The 15,770-nt window shown below is 43.6% G+C and overlaps 4 protein-coding genes across 4 annotated transcripts; all 4 read left to right on the top strand.

Annotated features, from left to right (window-relative positions):
• Positions 1-639: 639 nt before the first annotated feature.
• EAF01_008967 (uncharacterized protein) lies at positions 640-6,004 on the top strand (the record flags this gene model as incomplete). Its single annotated transcript, XM_038917223.1, has 2 exons — positions 640-4,279; positions 4,329-6,004. The coding sequence occupies 2 exons, from the start codon at positions 640-642 to the stop codon at positions 6,002-6,004; spliced, it is 5,316 nt and encodes a 1,771-aa protein (XP_038767617.1).
• Positions 6,005-9,045: 3,041 nt separating this feature from the next.
• Positions 9,046-10,809, top strand: EAF01_008966 (uncharacterized protein; the record flags this gene model as incomplete). Its single annotated transcript, XM_038917222.1, has 5 exons — positions 9,046-9,436; positions 9,492-9,792; positions 9,843-9,997; positions 10,053-10,321; positions 10,378-10,809. 5 exons carry the CDS (start codon positions 9,046-9,048, stop codon positions 10,807-10,809), a joined length of 1,548 nt encoding a protein of 515 aa, XP_038767616.1.
• An 812-nt stretch (positions 10,810-11,621) lies between these two features.
• Positions 11,622-13,426, top strand: EAF01_008965 (uncharacterized protein; the record flags this gene model as incomplete). The annotated part of the gene is made up of 4 exons (XM_038917221.1): positions 11,622-11,883; positions 11,932-12,219; positions 12,272-12,549; positions 12,602-13,426. 4 exons carry the CDS (start codon positions 11,622-11,624, stop codon positions 13,424-13,426), a joined length of 1,653 nt encoding a protein of 550 aa, XP_038767615.1.
• Positions 13,427-13,930: 504 nt separating this feature from the next.
• EAF01_008964 (uncharacterized protein) lies at positions 13,931-15,583 on the top strand (the record flags this gene model as incomplete). The annotated part of the gene is made up of 3 exons (XM_038917220.1): positions 13,931-14,522; positions 14,724-14,956; positions 15,011-15,583. 3 exons carry the CDS (start codon positions 13,931-13,933, stop codon positions 15,581-15,583), a joined length of 1,398 nt encoding a protein of 465 aa, XP_038767614.1.
• Positions 15,584-15,770: the final 187 nt, after the last annotated feature.

Genomic DNA, 15,770 nt, shown 5'->3' with positions numbered 1-15,770 from the left:
TTTCCTTGAAAATTTTATTGGGCTTCTATCGGCATCCATACATAACGTCCGTAGTCTGTGGGTCAAGGGCAAAGTGTTTGATGTGCTCACAGCAACACCGAGGGAAGGAAGTCAGTTTCAGCCTTTCCATACGAATCTGAAGAATTGACCAGGGGGAAAGATAGACTTTGGCGATAGAAGTGTGGGCAGTTGTTGGGTTCTCCAGATTCTTTCAGGATCTCGCAAAAGGATTCACGCATTCACATACTTTTTTCCCCCCATCTCAAAAGTGGTGCGTGGAAAGAATTCCATATCTCAACTGGCAAGTACATCCATCCAATCTTTTCCCTTCTCCCATGCTTCCTCATGAACAGGGCGATGTTAGCTTGTACATTAGGCAAATAATCCTGTCAGTGTCGCAGAGTTTAGTACAAATTCATGCTAACTATATTGGTCTGGTAGTGCGACTTTGCGATCTGCCAGGATAATACTAATATTGGAACGACTCTCAACCTGGATTAACCAACCCTCGAACAATTAGCAAAGAGCATGATGTGAATGCTTACAATCCCTAGAGACATTGATGATTACAACAAAAGACTTTGGAGTAGTGGGACAAGAAGAAAGTGTGAAGACAGTGCGATATAACGACAACCAATCATGTCATCATCGGGCAAATCCTCATTCTTCTCGAGGAATAAGAAGGAGAAGAGGAACAACAGCGATGAAGGACGACAACTCTCGTCTGCGGGTGCAGGAAACAATGATGCAGCAAGTGGTAGAGGATCGCAATCTTCAAGGCATGCAAGAATGTCTTCTGTTGCCTCGGAAGATGCTCCCGGATCGCCTGTTACGGATTTGACAGGAATCAATACAATGGCTGGTGTGATTACTTCGATTCCATATGACAGTGTTATGGCAGATGGCCGGTCGCCAATACCAGTGGATTATTTACCTAGGAGCGATCAAGTACCTTTGAGGAGAGAACCACTCCCACATCATCTGAATATGAATGGAATGGATTTTCATCAATACCCCGCTTCAGATACAGCATCTATCAATGGCAGTTCACATCCTACGGGCCCTCGACCTCCACCGGTGGGAAGTAATGTAACCATGTCATCGACCGGCAATCGCACAACTCAATTACAGCATTGGGGACCTAATCGAACGAGTATCGCGAGCACGGTAAATGGAAGTCACAATTCAAGGTACGATTCTTATTCTACTAATCAATCCTCGAATTATGGTGGCCGTATTTCTTTCGATCAGCAAAGCATAGATTCTATGACGGAAAGATCTAGCGTTCTCTCATCAGGAAGTTCTGCGAAAACGGCTTTGCCAGGTTCTTACTCGAATGGTTCGTTATCGCCATCATATCAGCCAGGAGCAGGAAGAGATCAAAGAATAACAAAACTACCTCAACATCTTAGCGCAGCAGGATATAGTGCGCCAGTCGCATCGCCGGATGGATTTAAACTCAACAAACCCAACGACGATAGGGTTATCGAAGAACAATTTTTGTCACTGATGCAGAAAAGAGGATGGCACAATTTACCCGATCAAGCGCGCCGACAGATGATGGCTTATACTCCAGCGAAAAAGTGGACTTTAGTACATCAAGATCGCTTAACTGAATGGCAAGGAGAACAAAAAAGGCGAACGAATGCTCGGCAAACAGGTCAATATGGTTCTGCTATGGAAATGCTTTTGAATGCGGAGGAAGAGGGAACTCCGGAATGGTTCGTGAGGAAGGTTATGGACAATAGCATTTCAGCGAAGCAATTACAAAGTCTAGCAGTCAGCCTTCGAACTCAACCAATTGGTTGGGTGAAAACCTTTGTGGAATGCCAGGGCCAGGTTGCTCTAACCAATGTACTCGGAAAAATAAACCGGCGACAAGCTCAAGGACCGACTGGGCCCGAAGGATCGATCAGCGACAAGGATTTGGATAGGGAATATGACATTTGCAAATGTCTGAAGGCTCTGATGAATAACAAATTCGGTGCCGATGATGCTTTACAACATCAACAAGTCATTGTGGCTTTGGCTACCTCCTTGGTATCACCCAGGATTCCAACGAGGCGGGTCGCCAGTGAAGTCTTAACATTCTTGTGTCATTGGGCAGATGGGCAAGGTCATTTGAAGGTTATTCAGGCTATGGACTATGTGAAAAATCAACAGGGTGAAAATGGACGGTTCGATGCATGGATGCGTGTTGTTGAAGTCACTGTTGATGGACGTGGAAAAATGGGAAGTCTTGTGGGGGCTAGTGAGGAAGTTAGAAGTGGTGGTGCTGGCATGGAGAATCTGCTCATGGAATATGCTTTGACTACTATGTTCTTGATTAACATGGTAGTTGATGCTCCTGAGAGGGACTTACAACTCCGTGTTCACATTAGAGCTCAATTCACAGCATGCGGTATCAAGCGAATTCTCACGAAGATGGAAGGCTTCCAGTACGATGTTCTCGACAAGCAAATCGAAAGATTCCGTACGAACGAAGCTATCGATTATGAGGATCTTCTCGAGCGTGAGAATAGTAGTATGAAGGATAGTATCGAAGGGGAAATCAAAGATCTTACTGACCCTGCTCAAATTGTCGATGCTATCATGCAGAAAGTTCAAGGCAGTAGAACTCAAGATTACTTTGTTTCTGCAATGCAACATCTTCTACTCATCAGGGATAGCGACAGTGAGGAACGATTGAGAATGTTTCAACTTGTGGATTCAATGCTCAGTTATGTCGCTATGGATAGGAGACTTCCTGACATGGACTTGAAGCAAAGTCTCAATTTCACAGTACAGAGTCTTTTGGATAAGTTACACACAGATTCTGAAGCTAGGCAAGCACTAGATGAAGCACTTGAAGCCCGCCAGATTGCCGATTCGGCTATGGCTGAAAGAGATGAAATGAGGGCTAGAATTGAGCTTGGTGCAGATGGACTTGTAGGCAAATTGCAAAAACAGTTGGACGAGCAAGCACAAATCATTGAAGTTCAGCGAAGGCAAATAGACGCATTAAAGGGTGAGATGGAAAATATTCAAACAGTTCGTGCCAAGGAAGCTCAAAGAAATGAGCTCGAAACTAGAGAATTATACCTCATGCTTCGTGATGCACAAGATATCGCCGCATCTAACGCTTCAAAGGGTGGAGCCGGTCTGGGTGAGACAGATCCTTCACATATGAAAGGCATATTGGATCGTGAAAGACTTATGGATCGTCTTGAGATGCAAATTGAGAGACAAAAGACACAGTATAAGCTTGAGGGTAGAGTCTGGGGTGACGCTGCCGGTCCTTCTGATCGTTTGAGAGCACTTCGTGAAGAAATGGATGGTGTAGATTATGGACCAGATGGTGGTCTCGGAGTTCCTCCGGGAGATTACACTCATAGCATTCTTGGAAACGTAACGAGATCAGCCAAGATTCCTAGAAAGCCGATCGGCGTGGAAGAATTCTCGGATGTCTCTGATATGGAGGAAGATGACGAAGGCATGGTTTATGAAAAGCCTCGTGTTGTCAAAGTGAGAAGACCAAAGCAATCGAAGGGCTACTTGGACGAGATGAGCTCTAAAGTCAAGCGTTATGATGCTAGCGATGATGAAGAGGATGATGGAATTACTACCGGACCTTCACACCCAAGTCTTGAATCCGACGGGCCAAAGACTCCTCATGGCCCGAATTCTTCAAGGACCGATGGACCACCACAAGTGGCAGGACAAGGTCCTCCTGGTTTCAATGGTCCACCTCCACCTCCTCCACCACCCCCCTCAGGTATGCCAGGGCAAGGTCCTCCTGGATTCAATGGGCCACCGCCTCCACCACCTCCCCCCCCTCCTCCAGGTATGAATGCACCACCTGCACCAGGATTCGGTGGACCGCCACCTCCCCCTCCGCCTCCACCTCCTCCTGGTATGCCTGGTATGCCTAGTATGGGGGGACCACCACCACCTCCACCACCTCCTCCGCCTGGAATGCCTGGCAAAATGAGTGGGCAATTTTTATCACAACCAGCCTACAATGCTGCACCAACACTTGGTATGGGTGTTGCAAGATCAAAGAAGAAGCTCAAGGTTATTCACTGGGAGAAGGTTGATACTCCTATGACCACTCATTGGGCTGCTCATGCACCTACAGCAGCGGAGAAAGAAGAGAAATATGCCGAACTTACCCGTAAAGGTGTCCTTGATGAAGTTGAAAAGTTGTTCTTAGCAAAGGAAATCAAACAAATTGGAAAGAGCAACAAGGCCAAGTCGGATAAGAAACAGATCATCTCGAGCGATTTGATGAGGACCTTCCGTAAGTTTAACCTACTCTATCTATTCTAATCCAAACTAATACAACATAGAAATTTCTCTTGCAAAATTTTCTACGTTTGCCCCGGAAAAAATTGTTCAGATGATTATCCATTGCGACAAGGATGTCTTAGATAACCCTGTTGTGATGGACTTTTTGATTAGAGATGACATGTGTAACATTCCAGAAAATACGGCAAAGCTCATGGCACCATATAGTAAAGACTGGACTGGGCCTGATGCAAATAAGGAGAATCGCGAATCGGACCCGAACGAATTGACGCGCGAAGATCAAATTTATCTACAAACGGCCTTCGAATTACGTCACTACTGGAAGTCAAGAATCAGAGCACTTTCGCTTACTCGTACATTTGAACAAGAATATGACGAAATTTCTGACAAGCTCAAACAAGTTGTTGCAGTATCCGAATCATTACGAGACTCGGTATCATTGATGAATGTCCTTGGTTTGATTCTTGACATTGGTAACTACATGAATGATTCTAACAAGCAAGCGAGTGGTTTTAAGTTGAGTTCCCTGGCACGATTGGGAATGGTTAAGGATGACAAGAATGAATCGACCTTCGCTGATCTCGTTGAACGTATTGTCCGAACACAATATTCAGAATGGGAAGGTTTTACTGATGATATCGGCGGGGTTGTTGCAGCACAAAAGCTGAATGTTGAGCAATTACAACAGGATGCCAGACGATATATTGACAACATCAAAAACGTTCAAATGTCACTTGATTCGGGTAATCTCAGTGATCCAAAGAAATTTCATCCACAAGATCGTGTTAGTCAAGTGGTTCAACGATCGATGAAGGATGCCAGAAGGAAGGCTGAACAGATGCAACTATTCTTAGAGGAGATGATTCGAACTTATGATGATATTATGGTCTTCTATGGTGAAGATGCTGCTGATGAGAATGCAAGGAGAGATTTCTTCGCTAAGCTTGCAATTTTCGTAACTGAATGGAAGAAGTCGAAAGAAAAGAACATGATCTTGGAAGCCACACGAAAGCGAAACGAGGAATCGATGAAACGGAAGCGAGCACAAATCAATGTTGGTGCCACAACATCTGCTGGACCACCTTCACCAAGTTCCACGGGTGCTATGGATTCCTTACTGGAGAAATTGCGAGCTGCAGCACCACAAGCTCGTGATCAAAGAGATCGAAGACGAAGGGCACGATTGCAAAATCGTCATCAAGTTCGAGTTGCATCTGGTCAAAAGATTCCTGATCCAGATGAGATACCAGAAGCTGAAATGGGACTTAAGAGTCCTGAATCAGTTAGCACGGAAGGTTTATTGAGCCCTGACTTGCCACCCCCAAGAGAAGTCGAAAATGAAACCGATGACGTCGCTGATAGAGCAGCGCAATTGTTACAAGGCATGAGAGGAGCTGATGGGGCTGATGAGGGAGAGGGAGATGCTGCCAGAAGGGATAGTGCTAGAAGATCTAGAAGGAGAAATAACGCAGAGGAGGAAAGAAACGAAAGACGTAGACGTAGACAAAAAGCTACAAGTACTTCCGAAGCTGCTATCCCAGGGACAGAAGAAGAAACGAACGAGGAAGAAAAGTTGAAGGAAACTACGATATTGGTACCGGGGCCACCGTTGTCGGAAGATGGTGATAGACTACTTACGCCAACGATGATTGTTAGTCCGCCTGCAGATTCAGAAGTCGAGGGGTCCCCGCAAAAACCGATTGAATTGGATGATTGATAAGATTGTGGATGTTGGAGGAATGTAGATTATGGGGGTTAAGATGGGGATGAGATGTGATATGAGAATTAAGGCCTTTTAATGTCTAGTACTACTTCAAAGAAGGATTCTTTCACGTCAAGATATTCCTTGTACCTTATTTTCTTGACTGGTATGGATGAGTACATTGTAGTGGGGGAATGGCTTCATGTGCGTGGGATGGATGGATGGAGGGAGGGAGGGAGGGAGGGAGGAAAATAAGGAAGGGAGAAGGGGGGGAAATGAGGAATAGGGGGATGGATGGATGGATGGATGGATGGAGGAGGAGTTCAAGAGAATTACTTACTTGGTTTCTGCATAGCGTGCGTGGTGAATAGTATCGGTACTCGTTGATTTGATTGCCGATTTGAGATTTCTTTTTATACGCGTTGTGCAATAAAGTTGATCTGGTGTCTGGGCGACCAGACGGATGAATGATGGGTGGTGTTGTGTGGGAGAGTGGGAAAGTGGAATCATGGGGAAGGAGATAGTGCGTGGGAGTGTGGAGTGTGGAGAAGTATACATACTTATATTGTTTTAATTAATAACAATAAGATGACGAAGAAGACCTTAATAATAACTTTCTTTCTTGTTAATTGCTGCTATGTGAATTGCTTTGTGTGGGATGTGAAAATGAAGGTTAGGAGATGTGGTGGGTGGGAGGCTGTGAGGAAATGCAAGTGCAAATCTCTTCTTCTTGGCGAATTCTGGAGGTGTTAAGGGGGGTTGGAAGACGATAGGACGGTAGAACATCTTTCGCTTCGCTTCCGATGACGAGATTACGGGTAATTGGATTGGTGGGAAGAAGTGTATTGATTTAATGGAATAGAGATCTTCTTATCTCAGGGTTGTGTTTATTTATATTGTTGTCTGTGGGTTTTGCTGTGGATTTGGAGGCTTGAAGGCTCAAAGGGGGGGGGGGGGGGGGGGGGGGGGGGTCGAGGGGAATGGAGGGGCTTTCTGTTTTTTGCAGGGCGAGAGAGGGGAGATATGCTGGGGCATCGTGAGGTTAGGTTTTTGAGGGAGAATACTTGGGGGAAACTTGGGGGCTACTTGGGGATTGCTTAGGGATGACTTGAGGATAGCTAGAGGAGAACTTGAGGAGAACTCGGAGATAATTGAAAGAGTATGGGATTGTTGATTTAGTGCGGGTATGCTGCGAATATGTTGCTACGCATTTCGCGCATAGATGCTAAAATGAGGTGATATATAGATCAAGCTTGTTTATGGAAGCAAAATCAAATCGCTTGGGTTAGGGTTGTAAATATGATCTGATAATGTAATCTTACTTTGATATGACGGTCGTGTCATTGTACACCTCCAATACGAGCTGATCTAGAGGAGATAGTGGGTTTTTTCTGGCGTCACTGAGTGAGGGTGCTGCAAAGTTGTAAAGTTGTAAAGTTGAGAGGGGAATGCTTGGTTCTGCTATTATATGAACGTTACATGATAAGTATTCATAATGAAATTTTGGAGTATATTTTGTGAAAGTAGTTTAACGGATATAGTGGAATGTTTGACTGCTTATTTTGGAATGTTTTGTACGTATAGGTGGAGGCTGAGGAAGTGGAATGGATTGTGTGGTTCTGGTTGTGAAGAATGAGGGGTGTTGAGACATACCTAGTATGGTCCTTATGGTGTTGGGGTAGGGGAACGTGGGCTGGTATTAATTAGTATTAATAGTCGGCTCTTATTAGGAGTCAGCTACCTAGTTTCTAGTCAGAGAAGTCATTGTTCTAGGAAAGCGAATATCCTGGGGATATTTTCTAGTATGTTTTTAAGAATAATGGTAGTTCACTATCAGGAATCTGTTGTTGTTGATATGTAACTATAACATTACGAAGTGGTATTTATGTATAGTACCCGAGCTAGTTATATAAGAATTATTCATTTAATTTGAAAGCTAATTGACTAATTCATATTTCAATTTTAGTTGGATACTCATATTCTTGCCTGGTATAATCGCTTTCCCCAACTGAAAACTAGGAATTAGTTGTCCACAACGAAAACCGACTATTAGTGAAAGCTCCGATATGTATTGCAGAGCTCTTACCCTCGTGCTTACCAGATAGCTAGTGTACTTGATCAATCAATCTCTGAATGCCCTCATTCTAGCCTCGCTTCCCACTTGATGGTGTAGAGATGTATTTGAAATAGTTGTTATGGAACGATCGATCACTTCATACCCCCAATCGGAGTCGATCCAGAGGAGATAGTGGGCTCTTCGGCTTCATCTAGTGATTATGCCTCAGACTTGTAGAACTGGAAGGGAAATGGTTGATTCTACTGATGTTTGAAAGTATGTTGAGCTGCTGAGCAGTGTTATATCATTGAGGAGCACCTAGGAGCGATGTTGCAGAGTGGAAATGTTTGAAGGAAGATAAGATAAGTCTTATGTTTTAAGGGAAATGGTCAATCACATTATTGATCAAAGATAAGCTCAGCAGTAGTGTTGTATCTTTGAAGAATAGGTAGGAGCGATACTGAAGACGGGCGAGATCCGAAGAACTTGGGACATCTTTCTGCTTTCTAAGGATTTCATCGTCCAGGGATTCGAAGACAGAGATTGGAGACAGATAGTAAGAACTAGAGTTTTGTTGCTACAAGTATGAGCCTCGGTAGTTCATCGAAATTTTTTGTGTCTTCTAGAGATGACATGTAGATGAGAGGTTTACAAAGAGAATCGGACTCGTAGCTTCGAGATAAATGTGCTTACGTGTGGGGGTGTAGAGGGAATTGGTGGGAACATGATGCTGTCTCGGGGTATGCATGATATTTGGACGTTTCACATCATGGAAGGTGAGAGTCACTCCACTATTTGTTTTTCTTTCCTCAATCCCAAGACGTTCATTCAAATTCTCTACTCCTTACTGATTCTTATGATAACCACCTTTCCGCATATCCTGAACTCTCCATCTGGATAATCGGAATATCATTATTTGGCACAGCGAAGCTTTCATTCTTCGATACTTAAGTTCTCGGCTTATAAAACATAAACGCGCAGATATCTAGTATCGCTCAGAATGGCTATCTTGAATACAAGCCAAGGTGAGGTCGAGGTCCGAATCAAAAGATACCCGGACCACACATGTTACGACGAATATATTAAAGCCGAACGCAAAGAACTGGTCTCCGATGTGATACGTACGAGGTACATCATTGCAGAACCGGACACCTTATACTACATCGAAATCACATTGAAACCAGGCTTTGATTTCGGTGGATATGACGCTATTGATGCTAAGTTATATTTTTCTGATCCAGGTAAACAGATTTCTAGTATCTGTTTCTGGCAACTGAAAGGCTCAAGAAAATTGAAGGAGAGTATTGTCCGGAAGATCCAGTATGCTGATGTAGAAGTTGATGGAGAGAAGGTGCTTGGAGCAAGATTCTCATTTAGAAGTATCGAAATGGGTCAGTAACGTTTCAATTCTTGCGATTGATCAGTTTCTAAAACTTCTTGTGATAGATGAAACACTTTCCGACGAGACAGATGTCATGGGCATTCATCCGGATAGTCTCGTGACATTTTCAGTCAAGCTATACCTATACAAGAAACACACTGTCACACTATCTGATGATGAACACAACAAGGCAGTATTGGAGTTCCAGCATGCTCTTGCAATATTTGAGCGCAATGTGTCCGCTCTCGAGCCCCAGGACGGAGTGATTGATCCTGCAGTCATTCAGCCCAACAATCGAAATCTCTGGGACGCCGAAAAAGTTGACATTGATAGTTATAAGAAGCGTGGCATCAACTCGGCTATCGGGTATTTACATTCTCGATGCTCTCAAAACAAAACCCAGCTAATTTATCTAGGTTTTCTGGAGGAAAAAAGCAGCCGAACATTTCATCAAGAGGTTCTATGTGCAAAAATAGACGTATGGTAGAGCCTCAACCACCAGGACGCGTTATTACAAGTTATACCACCGGATCTTGCTCCGGGATATTTGAATTTCATTGCAGGGCTGCAGGTTAGCCAATCCCCTTCAAATTGTACGGCGACTTACTGACTGCCATGGCATAAAGAATTTCTAGAACTGGCGGGCATCATCAAGTATCCTCCTCCTCTTCACTGTTATTCATGGGCTATCTTGAATGACAACGAAAGAAAGACCGCTTTAGCCGAGTTGCAAGAACTGAGCAAGAGGCAATGGCATGAAGATCGAGAGAAAGAGACCGGCTTGATACTCCCCATGGCTGGTAGCAGGATCAAGTCAGAGGATGATCCATGGGAATGGCGTCATTGGGACAAGATGTACGCTGCTGAGAAACAAAAGGCATTTGTTAAGCTTCAGGTATCTTGCGCTCCGTCTTTTGCTTTGTAGGCACGGGTACTGACTTGCTATGACAGACAGATAAAAAGGATCGCCAGCGAGGTATCATCCAGCGTCAGTATAAAAGCATGATGGGTAGGATCATTTCTCTAGATGAAAATGACGACAGGGGCGACAAGAATGAGCTGAAGAATGAGCTTGACAATGATGGATCACGAATCAATGACATTCCAGACGCTAAAGTAATCAAAGACGAGAAATCTGATCTGGATAAGCAGGGTAATGCTGTTCCTCAAGCCAACGATTACATCCTGAACTCGGCTCCGAAGTCTGATGGAATCACAGCGGGCCTTTCGGACGAGGACTTAAGTAAGAAAGAAGCTGCAGTGAAGAAATTGGAGGAAGATATTGCGCATGAGGATAGGATTCAACAGATGAAGCGGGAGCGAGATAATTTGCAGGAGAAAATTGATGCGGCGAGATCTAAGAAGCGTTCCAGGAGGGAATGAATGATGGGTCTACTTCTCAATGAAAACATGTTATTGGATTTGATCTGGGGTCGAAGATGGATAGTATTGATGGTTTGATGCAATTTTCTAGGGGAGGGTTCCAATATACTTAACATTACATTTTTCATTAATAGCATACCCAGATATTTACAGCTCTCTATACCTGAGTACTTAATGAGCGGTATTGCAGAGGCCCAGTCTTGCTATTTCACCAGCGAGTGAAGTGTATAATATAAATGAACATATGATATCTCTTTACTAATACACAATAAATTGTGATTACACTACCTAGCTAGACGGGATTCATCATGATCATTCACTTCAAGTCCCGTGACTCTTCAATCTCCTTCTCTTTCGCTTCACCTTCACCTTCACCTTTTCTTTCCACTTTCAAATTTCAATTGGCGTAGCCTTGCTGATGAGTTTGGGATTCTTGCAATTGCCTTATAGAATTTGTTCCTGGTAGTATTGGGTATGTTCCTATTTTGATTGATGGATTATTTTAGAGTCACTTCATATTCTTGCTAATTTTATACATTGCAATCAGTTCTCGCTCTTTGCGAGTTTCCAGACTAAAGGGATCTCAGCATATTTCTGTATCCAGTATTATATCTCCCGGTCTTCGATAAACCCCTCAAGCATCACGAACACGTCTCTACACACTCAGAGTGTCTCTCATCATTGCCATCATCGCTGGAATCGAGGGCGAGATCGAGGTGCGTGTTAGAAGGCACCAAGGCAAATATTATGATGAATATGTCAAACTCGAACCCAGTGGCGGGTCTCCCAATTCACACAATGAAAGATATATCATGGCAGAGCCTAAAGCTGCGTACTATATTGAGGTCACCTTAAAGGAGGGCTTTGATTTTGGCAAATACGATCTCATTCAAGCAAAGATGTGCATGAACAACAAGGAAGTTTCTTATGGTGAATTTAAGCCACCTCTCTATGGACTTGATAATACAAGAATCGAAAAAGACCTTGTCGAAACAATTCGGTATGCAAATGTAGAGATTAATGGACGACCGCGAGGCTCAAAATTTGTGTTTGCGAATCTGGAGATGAAGACAGGTAAATAGACAATCTAACGCAATGATCATCCTAAGCTTACTTTGACAGATAAATCCCAATCCAAAAAGACTGGAGCTGTGGATACACTTCCACAAAGAATTCCTGCTTTCCAAGTTGACATTATCTTTTTCGAGAGCTTCATAGGCACATTATCTGACGATGAGTACCAAGAAGCGATAACAAGCTGGGAAAGGGATTGCGCTAGGCTTCGTTCTGAGTCTCAGAACTCCACTGCGTCTCGAAACCTTACGTTACCTAAAAAGCCAGATCGCATTAGGAAAGATTGGCGATGTACTCATTGCATCAAGGGCTTTAATTTCTTTCCACAATCCCCTGGTAATTATGCGTTCTGGGGAAATCGATACTTTGTCGCTGACATAATGCCCAGATTTTTTTGAAGATAATAATATCGCCAAATACCCAGCATTACCACATCTTGGTGATTGGAACGCCCTCAAGAAAGAAGAAAGAAAGAATGCAATTGAGCAACTTCAAGATTTGGAAAAAGCTCATTGGAAGGCCATCAAGGGAAACGAAGTCGGGCAAAACTTTGGATCTAAAGTCAACCGACGTAAAACCCTTCTCACAAAGAATCTTCCTCGAGAATGGCGTGCGTGGCATAAAATGTATGGTGCCGAGCAGCGTGAAACATTCGAAATTCTTCAGGTATTTACAAATCTTTGCATACAGACAAGATGGCGCTAACAAATATGATCAGGAACGACGGAAAGCCCGTGAACGAGGCGAAAAACACTTTCAGTACATATCTATGGGTGGCGATATCATGTCATTTTGTGGAGAAGATGACTCTGCTGAATCAGTAACGGTACCAGAGAAAGCTTCGCCCAGTCAGATACCTATCGGACGAGAAGCACCAGCACCCGCGAACTCACCATCCGGCGCAAATAGACTAGAGTCAGTAAGCGCTCTGCCATACGGTATGAGAGCAGATCCTTCTATTGATATTGGATCTTACCCGCTACCGTATACAATGATAGACAGGGTAGAAAGCATGGGAGTAGCAGCTCCGTCAGTTGCGAGACCAATTCCGGCAATGGAGTCACCAATAGTCATTCTAAATGAGTCCGTTACAGAGTCTACTCACTCCTACATCACCACATCACACAGAAAGGAGACAGTGATTCCGGGAGTCGAAGTCAAGCTCGAAAGCATTCGAGATAGCTTGATCAACCAGATTGATGGACTGAATTCTCAGGTAGCTATTTCTCAAGCTTCCGCCACACGCGTCAAGAGAGAACCAATCGATATCATATCACTTGATTCCGACGAGGAAGCTATTTTTGTTTCCGAGACCAAGGTTCCCAAAACCTTAAGACACTTTGAGCCCGCGCGAGCTAAAAAACCAGTTGCTGTCAATGCGGATGAAGATTTGCAGGAACTGAAAGAGTTACAAAAGTTGAGGGAGGAGAAAGAAAATCTTCAGAGAGATATTGAGTTGTTGGAGAAGAAACGAAAGATGGATGAAATCACAAAAATGATAGAGGAGGCTGAGGCGAGGGCCAAGAGGATTAAGACGGAGTAGATGGCTTTTGTTTTGTGTATGTTGTTTATGAACAACGGGAATATATTTCTGGAATTCGGAATGTAATGATGTAAATAGCTGCTGATATGAGAGACGATTGTGTTGATTCTGTGCTGTTTTCAGCCTATCATAACTTAATTTCTCGACTGTCAAGTCAGATAGCATAGCAGTAGTAATAAAAGCAAGTCAATGTCCAACAGCCAAACTGGTGGAGATTTATCCATGCAGTTGTCATAAGTTCAAAGCACGAGAATGAGATCTTGGGAAGAGAAATCACACAAGTGTTCTTTTACCTTTCCACATCACAACATGTAAACCTCAAACCAACTGTATTTTTTTCTTGCCTTCACTTCTGTCTCTTTATTAATTCCCCTCAATCTTTCAACTTTCACTTTACCGGGTACTAGTGAGATACGCTAAGCTAATTCTGCTATCCTTAACAACAGTATTCGACCTTCTTTCAATCAACAACACAGCGAAGGATCACAAACCGCAACCCTCATCATGGCTATCCTAACAGAGTATGGTAATGAGTACGAGGTTCAGATCGTCAACGCTGTGACAGGTCAGTCCTTCAAAGAGTATGTCATGCTAGGAGATCGAAAGATACATGGCGACAGGGAAGCTGAGCGTTACACTACCGCGTATCCTGGAATAATGTTCAAGATTCAGATCACTTTGAAGACTAGTTTTCAGTTCAAGCCCTTTGATGCAGTTGAGGCAAACCTTTACTTCAAGGGGCAGAATACTTACTGCAGTCTAGCAGTTCTCAATGACCCAAACCCAGATCATTCATGCACCAAACAAGATCTGAGGATGGAAATCGCTTGTGTAAACATGAGTAACTGCGGCAAAAATGTCATCGGCGCTCCATTTGTATTCAAGGAACTCAAGATAGATGAAAAGCTGTTGGGTCAGACTGACATAGTCGGCGCCAATCCTATCGATCTCGGAAGCTTTTTCGTCATACTTAATCGTCGAAAAATTGCCTCAACGCTAAACAATTACCTTCCGAGAGATACCACCACAGGCTTGTGGAATGCCGAGAAGGTGGACAAGTCGAGTTTCAAGGAACAAGGATCACGAACTCTATTGGGTAAGGTCTCAACTCCTTCAGGCTTCTTTTCTAATCTGACATCTCAAGGTTGGGTCAAAATCGAATGTCGACTAAAGAATCTGTGGTCTCCTCCTACAAGTTCTATACTTCAAATCTTCTCAAATTTAATTTCATCTATCGTAATTTCAGTGAACCTTCCTCGCGATTCCTCGACTATACATCACTGACCGTATTACTTAGGCTTTCTCAATCGTTCAGACGTTGTTCCTTATCCGCTTCCCCTCTATCACAATTCTTGGAAGTCTCTTACTAACATGGGGCGTCGGTACGCCTTGAAAGGACTACGGAATCTTTGCAGATCGCGTAGAGAGTTGTCACCCAACTTCACACTCAAGCATCGTGAGTCTGAAGAATGGCGTTCTTGGAATGATATGCAACCATCAGAGAGAGAAACGGTGTTTTTGAAATTTCAGGTATGGTATTCTTTACCATCAACAGATAGCTTTCGCTAACATATAGAAAATTAGAATGAACAGAAGGAATTCGAAAGAGGAGTGGTCAGAGAGCACTTCTCTGCTTCTCCTGCTAACAGATCGATCATTCTAAATTATGATGGCACTGCCCAGCGATCTGCCCATCCTCAAGAATTGGCAAAAATCAAACGCGTAGCTCAAGGTCCACCGAACACGATCAAGAAGGAGATAAAACCCTCAAACGAAGTTTCCACACGAAATTCCAAGTCCAAGACGATCCAGAAGCATAAGATGAATAAGGTGTATTCTGATTTGGCTTGTGTAGATCTGCCCTATGAAGAGCCGTTGGCGAAGAGACGAAAGATCACGCAGAAGCCAATTGGCGCGGATACAATTGACAATTCTAAGATCAGACAAGAACCAATAGGTTTTGATACTCTCGACGAGAAGGCTACAGTCCTCAAGAAGGAGGCAACAACAAAATATGATTTGACGGAGCTCATAGATGCTGTGGCCCTCCTGGAACCATCAACACCAAGTACGAACCCCGAGGACTCAGTTTATTGGGAGATGGCGGCAGAAGTATTGCGACAAACTGCCGATGAATTCGTGCGAATTAGAGGATAGGAGAGACATCATAACTACCATCAAGCAGACGGTATGGAGAGACAGATGTTCGGAAGCTGTGACTTGGATGTTCAAATCGTGGCCCTTGTAGGATTTGATTACATCAAGATATTGTCAATGTAAAATTCTACTAGTGTTACATATCAAACTTTACAAGCTGGGTAGCTCTCCATCCAACTCTACAAAG

The sequence above is a fragment of the Botrytis porri genome, assembly GCF_014898465.1.
Source record: "Botrytis porri strain MUCL 3234 chromosome Unknown BPOR_012, whole genome shotgun sequence".
Lineage (NCBI taxonomy): Eukaryota > Fungi > Ascomycota > Leotiomycetes > Helotiales > Sclerotiniaceae > Botrytis > Botrytis porri.
This window is presented reverse-complemented; position numbering and strand designations above follow the sequence as displayed.